Genomic DNA, 17,594 nt, shown 5'->3' on the forward strand with positions numbered 1-17,594 from the left:
TTAAATATATTATAGTTTAAAATGGAACTAATTTTTTTTTTTATATATATATGTTGAAAGAAGACTCATAGATGTTCAAGGTTATGAATAAGGAATTTAAACACACAAAAGATACAACAATGAATACAAAGATTACCTTTTGGTAATAATTGAATGATATCCTTGTAAACAATGTTTTTGGCATAACATGATGGTTTTCCTTCATGATCGAGGGAAATGATTTTAAGTCCATTCTTTGATGTAGCTCTTGATAAAGCAACATATAATTGACCATGACTGAAAACTTGTTCTTTCAAGAAGACACCAACAATCTTAAGTGATTGTCCTTGGCTTTTATTAATAGTCATAGCATAGCAAGGCCTAATAGGAAATTGTCTCCGTTTGATTGTGAAGGGGCATTTTTTATCATTAACTGGAAAGACAATTCGTGGAATAAAAACTCGATCTCCAATGTTAGAACCGGTAATAATTTGGGCTTCAATAATTCGCTCGGCAAGCTGTGTAACAATAAGCCTTGTTCCATTGCATAAACCAGCAGAGGGATTAAGGTTCCGAAGTAACATAATCGGTGTGCCAATTTTCAATGAAAATACTGTGTTGGGGCACACCATTAAAGTCAAGCTGGTTGATAAATTCAATTGGATACAATAAATCGATGTTGTCAATATCACCAGAAGTTGTTTGGATAGAATCACAACTAAGAAAGTTATATTTATGACCAGGTATAATATCAAGGATAAAATTATTAATCTCAGAAACAGTTAGGTTCTTCGGTGTAACAATTGCTCTGTCTTTAAAGTAGAATGGGTCAAGATGAGCTCTTTCAATGTCAGGATATATGGCAGAGACAATAGCTGCAATTGGAGAATCAATTACTTCAACCTGAAGCTCACATGGGATTTTGATAAATGCCGCATCATGATCATCCGAAACAGCCAAATCACATATTTTGTCCATCACCAATTAAAAGGATCCACTCTGCAAACTGTCTAAGTTCATCCTTTTGGTCTGGGCTTAAACCTTCAGCTGATAGTCGCATATTTTGATTCAAAGTGAGGAATGTGAATGCAGACCATAGCAATGAGCTAGTAAAAGAAGCATTAATTATTTCTTCTTTTGTTCCTCCAGGTATAACAAGAAGAATTTGTCGGAAATCCCCACCTAATAAGACAGACTTGCCACCAAATGGATTGTTAAGTCTAAGAACATCTCGTAGAGACCTGTCCAAAGCTTCAAAACAGAATCTATTATTCATTGGAGCCTCATCCCAAACAATAAGTGATGTCATCTCCAGTAGTCGTGAAAGGTGAGTGTTGTGTTTAATCTCGCATGTTGAACTCTCATTAACTTCTAATGGAATTTTAAATCTAGAATGGGTTGTTCGCCCTCCAGGTAATAGAAGAGAAGCTATTCCAGATGAGGCAACAGCAAGAACAACTGAACCTTCAGATCTAACTCGATTAATAATTGTATGCCATAAAAAAGTCTTTCCTGTTCCACCATGACCATGAACAAATATGAGCGCTTGTTTCTTTTGTAGTATAGATGTAATAACAGAATCATAGATGTTTCTTTGACATGGATTAAGAAGTGGCATAGCTAATGAATGGTTATTTCTAAGCTCAGCAAGATCATAGTTAAGCTCTTCCCTTAAAAGTTTGTTCCTGACTTCATCCATCAATCGACCATTCGGCATTGGAAGTTTATGATCTTCCAACGATGTCCCGGAAGCATTAAAAAGTTGTTCAAGCTCATACAAACACATAGTTCTTAAGTTCGTCATCAGAAAAACGAACGTTCAACATTGAGAAAGAAGATCTCAGATGATATTCAATGTCATCATGCATGGAGTGCCAAAATTGATCGAAAAGACTATTTGGATCAGCAACCTCGCAAAACATAATAATATTAATAAAAAGTTGCCTTAGCTGCGGAGAAGAAGCTGTTGGAATAGCCTCACCAAATGCATCTGACCATTCTTTATCATCTCCTAAGAGTCCCAAAGCCTTGCATGCAAGTTGAAAAGTTGGAAATATTGTACCAGAGATTTGCCGCAAGTCTTCGAAGTTCTTTGCTCCTTTAACATGATTAAGTAACATTCTGAGAAAATACAACTCTCCAGCTGCAGGATGGACATACACAATGCGACCAAGGCAAAATCCACGTGATCTAACAATCCATTCTTTTTGCCTAGCATCCCAAACATACTTGTTTGGAAACTGTGAGTAAAATAGATCTCGTGCATCGACATCAACCCTGTTGCGCTCAAACCACTCTGTGAGCATTGTCTTATTAATGCCAGGTCTCCCAAGAACTGACGATAAGGATTGATTACCTGAAAAAAACACATGGTGTTGTAATGGCAGATGGACTTGAAGTCTTTCAACAGCTGGGCTCCTTGAATGGATTGGGAACTGGAATAACCGCCACACTGCTTCATATGGACAAATGAATCTACAGTTTAGATAAGCTTGTATTTCATCATCAGTATCTTTTTTCAGAACCATTCTGCATCGATCAACTCCTTTGCTAACATACTTAAAAAGATACTTGATGAGTAGAGATTGGCAACAAATTTCAACATTAATGTGTGCATGGTATCGAAGCAAAAGTTCTTTGTTGTACGGGACAACATGACAATTTGACAGGGAAATACCATTTCTAACAATGTGACCCATAGGTTGCATGCGTCGTTTATAGTAAACAAAGCCATTCTCACCAAAGATGGTTGCATCTTTGTTTTTTTTTGGAAACTGTTTGGAACATTTATTCTTTTCCATACATTGAGCCTTTGGATTTGCAGCGCCACATGGACCATGCATCATAAATTTTGAAACGATCTCATAGCAAATAGGATCTTGATGCTTGTCAGGTATTTCAGCTGAAATAATAGAGTCAACATCCTCAGGCGAACGGAATTTGAATTCTGGAGCTAGCCAAACTAACAAATGAGTATGTGGCAAACCTCTTTTTTGGAACTCCACAGCGCAAACATCTAAAAAGAGAAAATGCAAGTAAAGAAGTAAAAACGGATGTTTGTAGAAGGATAAAAATAGAAACTTGAAATTTAAGAAATCAAATAGAAATACCAGCAATTGTCCGTCCGAAAGGTTTTCCGGACTTGATGAATGACATCATATCAATTAGCTTGGAATGAAATACCCTTGCTATGATGTCAGGTTTGTCCTCAGGTTGATAGCTCCTTGTTTTTTTAATTTCTCGGCGAATTTCAGGCCAATTAACATTGCAGGTAAATGTGATAAAAAGATCAGGATTCCCATAACACCTACATATGGCCATAGCATCTTGGTAATTATTAACCATATACCGAGGGCTTTCTGTTAAAGATGATGGAAGTATAATTTTCCCTGTAGTTGATCCATCAACATCACCTCTAGTAACAGCATCATGTATTCCCTTGTAATGCTCACTTCTAAGATTTTCTTGGTTTGCACGTATAAAATCCAAACGTTCCTCTTCAACATTAACAAATGCATCAACCAAAAATTGCTGGTACAATCGTCCGCCTTTTATGAGAGTGCTTTCTTGTTTTTCTCTTTCATGAATGAGATAAGCATAATAGGCTCTCATTGAAACCTTTTGCCTTTTTTTAGGTGGTTGCTGCTCTTGATGAGCTAATGGAATATCAGTGTGAAAACCATCCTCACCATATGGAAAAAGAAGTGGATAATGAAGGGACATAAATTTAGGATGAAGCTTTGAGATCCTCTGAAGTGTTCCAGATAAACTTTCAATAATTATGTCCCGATCAGATCGACAATGACCAATGTCCCCAACAACCAAACCACCAATGTCATTTAAAGAAGGATCATCGTATTGCCTTGAGTCATCATCTCTTTTACCAATTAACCGAAGTTTGAATTCTGGAACCTCGACATCCCCGAACCTTTGTCCAGCATGACGGAACAAACGAACCAATTGATTAGATGAATCAAGCATATTGATTAGACCAACAACAATCTGACTATCCAAGCTTGATTGAAAATTTTCATTGCAGAATGGTTGCAGCCGGTTAGAAACCTCATTATCTGTATCGAAAATATAAAGCTGTGCAAACTTGGGGCCTCTATTATCCATGGGAAGAAGAGAAACCATAAGATGGTGGCAATATCCATTGACCTTAAAAACATAAGATCCAGGCCAAGAATTAACAGAATGATCAACCACAGCCCCCATGGACGTGAAAGCGAACATTGAGTTATAAGCACGAATTTCACGTCGAAACTTCTTGGACGATGAACCATTGTTTGGGTTAAGGAGGTTATCAAGATAGTTAGGTGTTTCTTGTGGAGCAGGAAGCACAACCTTTCCATTATTACAACAAAGTGTAAAGCATGGGTTTGTTTTGGCTGAACGGGCCAAGCGTTCTTGCAACCAAAAAAGAGCGTTGCAATGGTTACACTTGTATGTTTTATCCCCAAAATCAATGTATTCAATTAAATAACCTGTAAAAAAATAAAGTTGAGAGAGTTGAACGAATGATATAAAATAGGCAATCATAAATACAGGTTAAATGGCTACAAAAGGTACATGATTGGATTACATACGCCTTTTTTTTTGCTGATATAATGCCTGGCTTATAGTAGATTGATGATTAAGGGTTTGCTCAGAGAATTCTTCAGATTCATCACAATGAAATGAAGCAAGTGCGGTAGATTGTGGAGGATTGGATAGCCTTGCTGCATTAATTTCATTACTTTCAGTTTGCACTATGTTGCTTGATAAGGAGAAGGTGGTTTGTATATCTATGTGCTGGCGTGAACAAACCAAAGTGCCAACCCCTTGAGTATGTTGTGGAGCAGATGGTGTATTTGAAGAGCTCGGGTTATTGGATAGCAAGATTCTATCAACAGGGGTTTCGTAGTCATTCAAGACAAATTGTGAGTATGGAGAAGATGGCACATACTCATTCGGTTGAACATGTCCGTGAGGACTTGTCATGTTGCTCTAAATAAATTATGAAAATAAAACACCAAGGTAAATGAAAGAAAAACACAAAAAAAACCATGATTAGTACATGATCATGGCTAAGTGAAGGAAAACACAGGGATAGAGAAAATGCTAATGGCATGCACTTTCTAAAGAAATCATGTAAACATAGGGATAATTACACTGAAATGTTTGATATATCATAAGACATGATAATAGGGTAGGGTTAGCTAAAAACATAACTCCTTGGTTCAGGAAAGGATGGAGATATAACAATAAAATATTAAGCGATTAAAAAAAGACATTATGTGTTGCTAAACATAGGAATACCATAATCATGATTAAGCATGCAAGGAAATAGAAATGGATAAAGTAAATAAGAGAGAGGCACAAAATAAACCTGAGAAAATACCGATGATAAAAAAAAGTAGCCCCTTCAAAAGACCTGAAAAACGAAGTTCAATTTTGATTAATATGTGCAAGGATAAAAATAAACAGACATGGGGTATAAGATCTGGAGAATGAGGCATGAAAGAACAAAAAAAAAAAAAAAAGATGAGGCAACATATCTAGGTAAAAGAAATCAGTATCACAACTCCAGCATAATTATCACAATGGTATAAGCTACAAAGAATAAAGGCAATAACTTCTACAATCTATCACAATTCTGGTGAATGCTAAAGAAAAAAAACAAAGGAAAGTAACAAAATCAAAACAAAATCGTATAAGCTGCAAAGAATAAGGGTTATAATCTTTGTAATTTTTTTAATGAGAGTGTCCCGTGTCCCGCAATGTTTTTTAAAAAAATTCAAACATAGGGTAAGAAATTTTTTTATTTTCAAAACCATACTATAATCCATAGTTTGACATATGCAAACACTGCTAAAAAACCAAGGACTTGTGACCTGCTTTCTTTACATGATCATTGGGCATGTGAAATCTGTACCTAAACATGAAGACGTACACGCCCCTGTATTTTTGCTTCCATATTTATAACATCCTTCGACTACTGTTTGTATTAATCCCAATCCTGTATGTTATATTTTCGCCATTCTTCACGTAATTAAATACCATCTTGAACTGTATTAAACCATGTTGTTAAGTATACATAATTATGCCACCTATCCAAAAAGTTAATACACTTTAATTTTTTCAAAAGATAAATGAAATTTGAAGTAGACCAAGTGCCAAGAAAACCTAACATAAACAATCACTGTTGATGAAAAGAGCATTTAGAAACGTGATTGTGTTTCTAAAAATTTTTAATTTCATTTATTAAAAATTAATAATTTTTTATGTTTTTAATCGTTTTGATGTGGTCTTAAAAAATAATTTTTTAAAAATAAAAAAATATTATTTTGATATATTTCACTACAACAAACATTTTAAAAAACAACAAGAACCATACTCTAAAACATGTCATTTTTCGCTAGCAATGATTTTCTTTTGCATATAATTTTTTAACTTGCAAAATATTTTTTTTAATAATGATGGTGATAAGTTGAGATGATAATAATAATAAAGAGGGTGATACTATAATGATGATAATAATAATAATAATAATAATAATAAAATAATGGTAAAGGGTTAGATAGTGAGATGATAATTATGATGATATGAAAATAATGGTTGAAATAAGTTATTATTTATAAAATATTTTATGAATTATGAGTCAAAAATGTTTTCTAGTAAATGAACTAAATTTGAAGGTTGATGATCAAATATATTTCATTAAACTTTTTTTTTTTATAAAATACATTAAAATAATTAAATATATAAAAATAGTAATAATAATAATAATAATAATAATAACAATATAATGGTGATTAGGGCTAGAGATTTTGAAATGGGATATGCAATATGAAAAGACCATAAAATAAATCCTGTGATTTAAAAAATCAAAGAAAAAGCCACGAAAATAAAACATAAATTATGTTAGAGCAAAAGATGCATTATCTATGAAATAAAGCTTACTTTGGAGGTGGAATTCAATGTCCCGTGATAATAACATAGGATATTAATAAAAAATAATAGCATAGGACATGTTAGATAATAGTATAGGACATTAATAAAAAATAATAGCATAGGACATGTTAAACTGGATTTTATCACGGGAAGTGGAATTCACATGGATCCATGTGAATTCCACTTCCCGTGATCTATTATTTTTTTATGTCCTATCTAAAAAATAATATTATAAGATGCATTATCTATGAAATAAAGCTTATTTTGGAATCGCTAGTAATGATTTGCTTTTGCATATAATTTTTAACTTGTAAAATATTAGACTAAGGCGGGGAGGTCACAAAAGTCGTCATCGTCTTTTCCTTGTTTTTCTCCTCTGGCGACAACTGCGAAGCACAACACATGAGGGTGCGAGACAGAGGTGGCACATCCTCCGAAGCTCACGAAATGTAATAATTAATTTTGTACTACTATAGGAAGCTCTTATAGGCCTCTACCACATCAGTCATTTTCATTTTCATTTCAAACCCTCTGCGTTTGGTTTTACTTGCCATGATTTTCTTACCTTTCCATCAGATCGAAGATCAGAATTCAGATTAGCCAAAGGCAAGGGTACGTATGAACTAAATTTGAAGGTTGATGATCAAATATATTTCATTAAACTTTTTTTTTATAAAATACATTTAAATAATTAAATATATAAAAATAGAAATAAAAATAAGCACAGACAAAAATATTTTTTAAAAATACTTTGTAATAAAGTAACCTTTCCAACATAAAAAATAATAGCATAGGACATTAATTTTATCACGGGAAGTGGAATTCACATGGATCTACCTATAATGTTGTACCTATGTGCATAGTAAAATAAATGTGATGAGACCAAGTCCAGACAAACACGTGGGAAGGTGTCCATGCTACTCGGCAACAAACTCAGAGCAAAAAAATATCTTGTCCGGTTCCACGTCCCCCCGAATTATTTTCTGCGTCAATAAGAGAGATGCCTGAATCGGACATATGAGATGAGCCCGTAACCCGTTGCTTTTTTCATGAAGACCAGATGCGCTCTTAGCTTCATCTATCAATCGAAGCCCCACCCCTAAGCCCTGAACTCACGGAAACCACAGAATCATCCCTCTGTTGCCAGTCTCGGCCAATTGAATCTGACTGAGCTTGCTTTGCCTATGCTTCAGCCAGACTCCTTAATTATTAAGGGTAGGAAAACATGGAATGAAAAGGATGCCAAATGAGTTGAAAGATGGCAAAAACCGACTGCCTTGTAAGAAATGAAATCTGAACTTTATTGGCTCCATCACCGGAACCAGCAGCAGCATCTCTGGTCCGATTCCGTGAGATCATGATGCGTGGCTACCTCATGTTGAGGAAGATGATCAACCGAAGGAGAAGAAGACGACATCACTGTCAAGGTAAGTTCATCTTCTTTTAAAGTTTTTTTTTATTATTATTTATTTATAGACGAAGGCGGCGATCTACGAAGGAGGAGAAGGAACCGAGTTTGAGAACGGATTTTTAAAAGTTGATTGTTGTCGAAGACTTTGCAATCTGCTTCCTCTGGAGTTGACACTATCTTAGATTGAGCCGGATTGCATAAGGGAGAAATGGAGCACCAAATATATATAACCAATTGTTAATCATTATTACAAATTAATAATTAACCAAATTGCTATTTCCTTTGGCAAAGCAGATTGCAAGCAACAGGTAATTAATTACTCATGTATTCTACAGGGTTTGTTGTTTTTTTTTACAGCATTCATGCATGATTTGCGTGGAAAAGCAAGAAGAGAAGAAGCAACCTGGCCTGGGGGAGGTGCTTGTTGTTGTTGCTGGTCTGTCGTGAGGATGGTGGTCGACGGTGGAGCTGCTGGTGGTCCACGGTGGAGGTGCTGGTGATCGACTACAGCTACTGGAAAAGGTAGAAAAAACAACGGTGTATTAATTCCCTCAAATACTATTTACTTGATCAAACATAAACACTTCATGCCTTCATGGGATTCTTTTATTGTTTCCCATATTTTTACTTTTCAGACTTGCCATAGCGATATGATCTTTGATGTTTCGGTGAGATCCATGTAGCGTTTCGTTACCTTCTTTGTTACCCCTGGACTTCCATGAACGTTTGACATGATCATAGGTTTAGCTTATCTGACTGTATGGGTAATCATAAGACTTTTGGTTGCTTTTATCATCCATCAACGATTGAATAAGGGTAGTTTTAGATGCATGTCTCACTCTATTTACTGTATCAGGAGCTTTTAGAAGTGTCTGTAGTTGACAGGATAGAAAAAAAAGAAGAAAATCTCTATTTGAATGTGCCCCTCCTTTCATAATTCTCTGGAAAATAAATGATAGGTTTTTTTATGTATCAATCATCAGTCTTTAAGTTGAGTTGGAACATACAGTTCCATCTTCTGAAATATGTTAAAAGCTACTGTCACTCTAAAGTTGCTTGCTGAGAGAGGTGGGAGCTGAGAGATGCATGATTTACGTGGAGAAGCAAGAAGAGAAGAAGCTACCTAGCCTGCGGGAGGTGTTTGCTGCTGTTGCTGGATGGTGATCGACGGTGAAGCTGTTGGTGATCCACTTCAGCCACTGGAGAAGGCAGAAAAACAACGGTGGATGTTGATTGCTAGTGTGGGTTTTGGCTGGGGAAAAGAAGAGGTGACAATGCGATCAAATAACAGAAAAGGAAACAATGAAAACGGACATGATGCCAAAGATTATAAGATGTCAGTTCCCTTGATAGAAGGAAAAGAAACCCAATTACACGGAAAGAAAACAACAGCAGCCTAATTTTTGAAACCATTTCAGAAACCATCATGATGTTGCTGACAGAAGAAAAAAGAAGAAGAAAACTTACACAATTATAATATATTTAATGACAGGCGATATGTTTTGGCATGTTTTGGCAGGGAAAACCGTGGGGAAAGCTACAGTACTTTCCCCACGCGTTTTAGAGTTCTTTAATACTAGTTACATGACCCGTGCGATGCCGCGAGTCAATTTTTTTGCATAAAAAATATTAAAAAAACTAAGATCTAAATGTATTAGGTTTTTTTGCAAATTATATTTAAGAGTCTTAAGTTTGACTACAATACTTAACCCAAACGTAATATTTATAATAACATTAAACTTGAAAGACCCAAGTTTAAGTGGGTCTGGCTGCAATACCAAACCCAATAGTCTTGGATATGAGTCTAGCTGCAAAGTTATTTCATAAAAGTGTAATACTTAAATAGATTAATTAAAAAGAAAAAAACAAAGAAAAAAACCAACATGAAAAAAAAAAATCTGAATTAACTGGGTTAACCCATCAAACCTGAGATTCGTGTCATGAAAATCTGATAACTAAATAGAAAAAAAATTTAATATCAACAAACTAAATAAAAAAAAGCTAATTAAAAAAAAAGAAGGCATCAACATTTTCACCGTGGACTGTACTGTGTAGTCCACAGTGAAAGGCATAAAAAGGGAAAAAAAAGAAAAAATAATAATTAAAGACATCAACCTTTTCACCGTGAACTATATACAATATTAAAAGATGAAATCGAAAGAACAAAACTAATGAGGAAAAAGAAAAACAATCTGAATCAACTGGGTTAACCCGTTAAACTTGGGATCCGTATCATGAAAGTCTAATAATTAAACACAAAAAATTTAATATTAAAAAACTAAATTAAAAGAATAATTACAAAACAAAAAAAAAAGAAGAAGAAAAGATAAAAATAATAATAATAAAGGCATCAACTTTTTCACTGTGGATTGCATTGTGCAGTCCACAATAAAAGACTTAAAAAGAAAAAGGAAAAATAAAAAAACAAAACAAAGGTATACGCCACGGGTTATTTTTTTTCTTGCATAAAAAATATCAAAAAAATACTAAGATCTAAGAGTGTTATGTCTTTCTGCAAAGATATACCCAAAAGCCTTTGGTCTAACTACAACGCTTGACCCAAGAGTAATATTTATAATAATATTAAACTTACATGACTCAAGTTTAAGTGAGTCTGGTTGTAACACCAGACCCAAGAGCCTTGAATGTGGGTCTAGTTGCAAGGTCATGTCATAAAAGTGTGATAATTAAATAGATTAATTAAAAAGAAAAAAAAAAACAAAGAAAAAAAACCAACATGAAAAAAAAAAACTAATGAAGAAAAAGAAAAAAATTAAATTAACCGGGTTAACCTTTCAAACCAAGATAACCCGTCAAACCTTAGATTCGCGTCATGAAAGTTTAATAACTAAATAGAAAAAAAAAATTGACGGGTTAACCCATAATTAACTGGGTTAACCTGTCAAGCTTGGAATACGTGTCATGAAAATCTGATAATTAAATAGAAACAAATTTAACATTAACAAACTAAACTAAATAAAAAAATTAATTAAAAAGAAAAAAAGAAAAAATAAAATAAAATATCTAGTTAACTCGTCAAACCAGGTTAACCTGTCAAACTCGGGATCAATTAACAAACTAAATTAAACAAAAAAAATTAAAAGGAAAAAAAACTAAGAAAGAAGCCAAAAAAACCCATAAAGGTATGAAAAACCAAAAAACATACAGAAAAAAAAAACGAAAAATAATATATATTATAATATAATAATATAATTATAATTATAATTATAATATATAATATATAATAATTATATATAAGTATAATTAAAAGGCGTGGGGAAGCTACAGTGCTTTCCCCACGCCTTTTATAGTTCTTTAATATGTATGCCACATTTGTTCCTAATTAACCTAGTTTCGGTGTCAACAACCTTTTTTTTTTCAATCGACAGGAAGAGAAGGCAAGCTCATATATACAGAGGAATTGGGGGATCAGAGGGAGAGAAAGACCAACGACATGAACAGTGAAATAAAAGGAAACACATCGATCGAAGAGCTGTATGGCTATACAGATCAAGACCCACAAGGTACACATCTAGATGAAAGGGGCATGGGATCAATACAAATTCCCTCACTGTGGCGAAACAACTTTGATTTACGAAAACTCCAAACCCATCAAACCTGTAGAGGAAAGGAGATTCTTACCAGCAGAAAAACAGAGGGTGGACTCTGGTATGGCATTTATGGTCCCATGTCAAAAGAGATACTAAGAGAAAAATGGATCAATCCTCTTAAGAGGATTACTTTTAGACTTTGCAAAATGACAAGACGATCACCATTTCTAATAGGAAGAGAAACCATAGGTGGTAGTGGCAGAAACGAGATGTACTGGAAACAAATATTCATCAAGAATGCCGGAACAAATAGGGTTTATCTGACTCTACCTCTGTCCTACCACGTGTTTATTCAAAACGTGAATATTTCTTCAAAACAATGCCGATTTGATCCTTTGCCATTAACTGATCTTGTTATTTGGTGGTGATGTTCTCCTTATTTGTTTTCCAATATCCATAATGGTTCATTGTGAGTAAACATATGTAAATTTGAGAAGAAAATCTCTTATATTTTTGTACACGATCATAAGACCACAAGACCTTCTATGCATATTATTTCGTAAAGTATTTTGCATCCCCTCGTTAGCTCCAAAGGAAACGAAAAAAAAAAAAAAAACAGAGATTCTTAGGCTATATGCTTATATATGCACTCGAAGTCTGGGAGAACATTCGTACATTTTCCTTAATTAGTTGTCTTTTAGATGATCATTATCTGCACTTCTGCAGCCTGCTGATGGATTCTGGACCTGAGAAGCACAGAAAGCTCTTCGGAGATAATAATCTGAGGAGGCAGTGGAATATTTAAAGTTGCTGGGGATTGTTCTGGAGTTGAACATGAGAGATCGGTAGATCGGATTTTCAGCATGTCAAAACCTCCATCAAACCTGGGACTAGCTGTAACCTTTGTGGTTTGCTCAAGAACCACAAGCTTCAAGGGATGCCCCATTGCAACTTCCATGCAAGGAACCATCTGCACAAGACATCATACATTTGATATGATATGAAAAGGCATTTCTTTTGGTTAATTACAGTTAATTAATCATCAAGAATTTGGTATGTATTTGTGAAAATTAATTTCGAACCCCTTTCTGGTCGCAGAGCTGGATGATCCCACGAATCTTCTGAGACTTCTGGTCATTCTTCCATTCACCCCTACCCTTGAGGGCCGACCAATCTCCAAGATCAAATCTCCAGACGTCTAACCATGTTTTCAGCGACACTAGCCAGCACAAACGAAACGCAGAATTAATTTGAAGTCTGAATTAAAGTCATCATAATTTACTTATACTTGGAATATTACGCATTTACTGTTTGGCTCCTCTTCACAATTGGTGAAGCTAGAATTTCTAATTAACGGGGAAAAATCTAATTATAAGATTATTATTTTTTGTATCGAGATCTAAATCTTTATCAAGTAGTGATGGGATATTTTTATATTTAAATCACACATAAACTATGGACATAATATTTTGATATTTGTTTTAAATTACTTTAACAATCATAAAATATTTGTTTTTTTTTTTTTTAATATAAACAATGATTCCCACTTAAAATTTTGTGTTTGTTAAGATTAATAAGAGATATGTTTTTAAAAATATATTTTAATTGAAAAAAATCAATCAACTGAATTCTAAATTCCTCAAAACTTGAACATTTTATTTTTTGGGTTTAAATCTTTTTTATCCCCACATACAAAAAAACTAGTATAAACTAAAAGGGAGGTCATGAAGTATAAAAAACATAAAGATATATATCTCTATAATTGAAGTTAACTTTGACTTTGATGATAAATAAAATTGATTATGAAACATAATAGATTATGAATTTATGTAATTTGAGAGTATACTTTTAATAAGTCAAGTAACTATGTTTTTTTTTTTTTTGAATGGCTTATGTTGAAATAAAAAAAAAATCTGACAAATAAAATCATTTCAATTCATTTTTAAGCAAAAAACATCACTCACCACAATACTTTCGCATTCTTACAGATCAAAGTCAATATCTTCCCCTTAAGAAGGAAAAAAATGTAATTAGGTGATCTGGTTCCAAGCTGTAATGGGCAATTACTTTGGTCAAAAGAAATTGTAAGAGAGATTGAGGGGCGGGGAATTCAATCTCTGGCCATTGACAGCCTGGTAGTGTGTGGTAATTGGCATAAATAAAATCAATACAGAGATCAAAATAGAATGTGAAAAATAAGAAAAACAAATAAAAGACTTGTATGGAAGAGGGATCCACGGCATGACCCCAAGAAGGGTGATGGTGTAGCCAGTGCCAGTGACATGGTCAAGCGCCCTCAGGAGGGGCTCCCAGGAGAACCCTCTCAAGGCATCCATCACAATCACTACATGGGTTGAACTTGCTGATCCCCTGGGTACCAAAACGTCAGCCAAAGAAACGCCGGCGTTGCGAATGCTTTGGGGTTGGGGTGGCGATGCGTCCCTCTCCCCATCTCCACCTCCGATACAAACAATCATTTCCCACCTCTATAGATCTAGTTCTAGTCCGTGCACATGTGTCTAAAATCTATCTTTTTAAGGAGTCAAAACTGTTGCGAAACAAAAAAGGGAGGAGCCCCTGTTGAATTGAAGAAGAGGGGGGAAGGGAGATGTAGTCCCTTGTTGCCTATAAATGGGAGGAGCCTAGCCATTGTTAACGGAAGTATCAAAAACAAAAGAGATAAGAAATCGGAACATTGTAAGATATTATCGAGGAAAAAGGATTGATAAGCGTTGAAATATATGATACAAGAAACAAGCCGGCTAAGAGTTCAGGGTCATCCAGCAGCAATGTATCTTGTTATTGGTAAATAGAATCATTGATGGAAAGAATTTGCCTAAATAGCATAGTCCTTAGAATCAAAAGCGATGACAAAACAACTTATGTGTCAAAAACAAAAACAAAAACAAGAAAAAAAAAAGTTGGACAGAGGATAACTTGTGTGAAACAAAGCACTTGGTTCCAAACTCTTAAGTACACCTGCGAAAGAACACTGAATAACAAAATGGTAGATACAGTACACGTTGCATACCGGACACAACAAGGAATTTAGACACGACGAATCTTAAAATCTACAGAAACATACAATCAATCCATATGGTATAGTTGTCCAGATAAGTGAGCTTCCCAAACAGACTAAAGCTCAAAATAAATAATCTTGCAAGCATAATTTCCCACTCTTTATTTATGAGCATCGGTATGATAATTTCGACGGGGCTGCCTTGAACTAGCATGAATGAAGAGCTCAGGAGGATGCTGAAGGACTGGAAGTAGATGGATTAAATGCAACCTGCTCCGCACAGGTGAGGTATTCATGGGGCCCAGCATCCTCTCTATTCAGACCCAGCAAGTCAAGGTAATATAGATAATGGGAGATGAAGCTGTTCATGGCATCTATATCACCCTGGCCGCAAACTTGATCCCCGTAGAGAACATTCATTGTCGTGCCAAAACCAGGAACCCGCTTAGAAAGGGTATCATTCTTGGTGGGCTTCCATTCGCCAAGAAAGGCTTCATGGGCTGACGGCTGTGATTTCTTTATCGGGGTCATCCACCTCCACATTGCAGCCTGGAAGGCAAGGGTGGCATTCTGTTCTATGTACTCAGGATGGCTCAACAAATCCTCCTTCAGAGCTTCTCCAGTAGCTCCATAGTTATAGTTCCTATGGTTACAGGAGCAGCATAAAAATGATCTGAATTCTCTTGGATGTTAAGTTCTAACAATGCAGCAAAACAATTTTTCTATGGGCTTTCCACATTTTTAAAGGCAACGTGGGAATAAAAACTATAGCTTCTGTTTGATATTGCATCTAACTAGATCTACCAATGCAAGTGACAGACTTGAACTTGTACACATTTAAATATTATTCCAATAATTTTATCTCCATGGAAAGAAAATATGTTGGTACATTTATGGGTTAGGAGTGCCAAAAGAAGAGACAAATTAAAAAGAAAATGATCGTTAAATTGTAGACACAAAGGAAGGTAACCTACCAGAAGATCGGTATCGCACCTCGGCCATAATATTCAGCTCCAGGAGTACAAGGATAGGTGTATTTGTAAAAATCATCACAGTATGACTGGCTAGGACTCATTTCCTTGTTGAAGCAAAGACCCCAGGCCAATGGTCCTCCAGTAGCGACTCCATAACCACCTAAAATTACCATCACTATCAATTATGTATGCAGAACAGCTTCAACCGCTATGACTTCTGTAAACTTCACTATAACGTGATTCATACCACAGACTTCTATTAAAAAAAATCAACGCATCCTATCCAGCACAAGTAATTAACAAAAATTTCGAAATTCGGTCACCCAGGAAGATTTAATCACAAAAAACACAGTTTTATTTTACTTTTAGTACTCGATCCAATAGATTTAATTTAACAGCAACAAAAAAGAACAATTTATAGCGTTAAGAATGCATTAAATCAATTAATTAAAAAAGAAAAACGAGTACTAACAGGAGGTTTTGGTGCCAACGTGAGCAAGGAAAGCAGCAAGCTCCTTCATCTGCGTAGCCTTGACACCGGTGGTACAAAACCCAAGATGCTGAAAGCTGGTGGAAGCAAGAATGAAAGACTGGTAATCCCAGAATCCAACTGCGTGTGCCACAGGAGAATTCCTATTCGAAAACAGGTTCTCAAACTGGTAAGACTCGAAGAAATCAGAAATTGTTTGATTACAGCAGTACTCGGACCACTCTAAGCACTCCCATCCTCTTTTACACAATTTCTTTCCTTTCACAGTCTTCACTATTGTCTTCTCCGAATCATCTCCGTTCACAACAAGTGCTAAATTAACCAAAGCAAGTGCAAGAACGATCCAGATGGAAATCTTCATCTCCGTAATTTTCTCCCAGTATACACCCTAAACAGTGAATCAGGAAGAGACCCAGATCATTAAAATGGAGAAAGAAGCATCGGAAATTGAGAGAAATGGAAGATCTTAACTTACCGGGGAGAATGTGGAGCTTCAGTTGAAGGGGAAACGAATATTGAGAGAGAGAGAGAGAGACCGACAGACCAAACTAAAAAGAACTGGAGGGTGTTAGATCGGATGTCTTTTTCGGCTTCCGTAAGCCAGTGGTGATTAAAGGGCGGACAAGTTTGGGAGAGATCAACGGTAAGGATTCGCCGATTGGGGAATAAGTGTAGGTTGTTAATGCAATAACAGGCTGGATTTGAAAGAATAGAAGATGACCCCACCTCACTCCACCGACAAACTAAACTGCTAGCTGCAAGAAATGGAGATGGACTTTTTTTTTTTAATAAAGAAAAGAAACGTTTAGATTTTACAGCAGTCCCTGTAGTTTTTGCTGGTTGGCAATTAGGTTAACAATGGCAAATTTCTTGAGAAAAGAAAAACAAAGAGACAATGATAATATTTCTTGAGATATTAATTATTAGGTGAACTTGGTTTATTACTGCTTGATGATTATAAACCAAGGATATTTTTCGTTTTCAGGAAACAAAATCTTTTTATTCTTTTTTCTTTTCTTTTCTTGAAGTAATTTTCTACAAAGTTTTCATGTAAATATAGATGGTAAATATTTTTTTTATGGAAGACAGGTCATTTTAAAATTTATGGAGCGCGCATTTGAGCACTCGGGGGTTGAAACATGATATATGTAATAATTAAATATAAAAAATTTATTTGCAAATCATTTTTTTATATAATTATGTTTATTGATGTGGTTAAATAAAATGATGTATC

General features: G+C 35.0%; 2 protein-coding genes and 2 long non-coding RNA genes across 4 annotated transcripts; 1 reads left to right on the forward strand and 3 right to left on the reverse strand.

The window, feature by feature from the left end:
• Positions 1-543: 543 nt before the first annotated feature.
• Positions 544-4,962, reverse strand: LOC118050216 (uncharacterized). Its single transcript, XM_035060513.2, has 5 exons — positions 4,569-4,962; positions 3,090-4,466; positions 1,924-2,995; positions 961-1,769; positions 544-854 (listed from the first exon to the last, which is right to left on the reverse strand). The coding sequence occupies exons 1-5, from the start codon at positions 4,960-4,962 to the stop codon at positions 544-546; spliced, it is 3,963 nt and encodes a 1,320-aa protein (XP_034916404.2).
• Positions 4,963-5,208: 246 nt separating this feature from the next.
• LOC140954512 (uncharacterized) lies at positions 5,209-9,559 on the reverse strand. The gene is made up of 3 exons (XR_012167855.1): positions 9,450-9,559; positions 8,730-8,839; positions 5,209-5,395 (listed from the first exon to the last, which is right to left on the reverse strand). It is a non-coding gene; the product is annotated as an uncharacterized lncRNA (long non-coding RNA).
• LOC118040909 (uncharacterized) lies at positions 7,826-9,498 on the forward strand. Its single transcript, XR_004686218.2, has 3 exons — positions 7,826-8,342; positions 8,684-8,848; positions 9,310-9,498. It is a non-coding gene; the product is annotated as an uncharacterized lncRNA (long non-coding RNA).
• Positions 9,560-14,814: 5,255 nt separating the features above from the next.
• Positions 14,815-16,993, reverse strand: LOC118040900 (chitinase-like protein 1). Its single transcript, XM_035047982.2, has 4 exons — positions 16,836-16,993; positions 16,343-16,748; positions 15,871-16,030; positions 14,815-15,539 (listed from the first exon to the last, which is right to left on the reverse strand). Exons 2-4 carry the CDS (start codon positions 16,719-16,721, stop codon positions 15,122-15,124), a joined length of 957 nt encoding a protein of 318 aa, XP_034903873.1. The 5' UTR covers positions 16,722-16,748; positions 16,836-16,993; the 3' UTR covers positions 14,815-15,121.
• Positions 16,994-17,594: the final 601 nt, after the last annotated feature.

This window comes from Populus alba, chromosome 14, assembly GCF_005239225.2.
Source record: "Populus alba chromosome 14, ASM523922v2, whole genome shotgun sequence".
Taxonomy (NCBI): Eukaryota; Viridiplantae; Streptophyta; class Magnoliopsida; order Malpighiales; family Salicaceae; genus Populus; species Populus alba.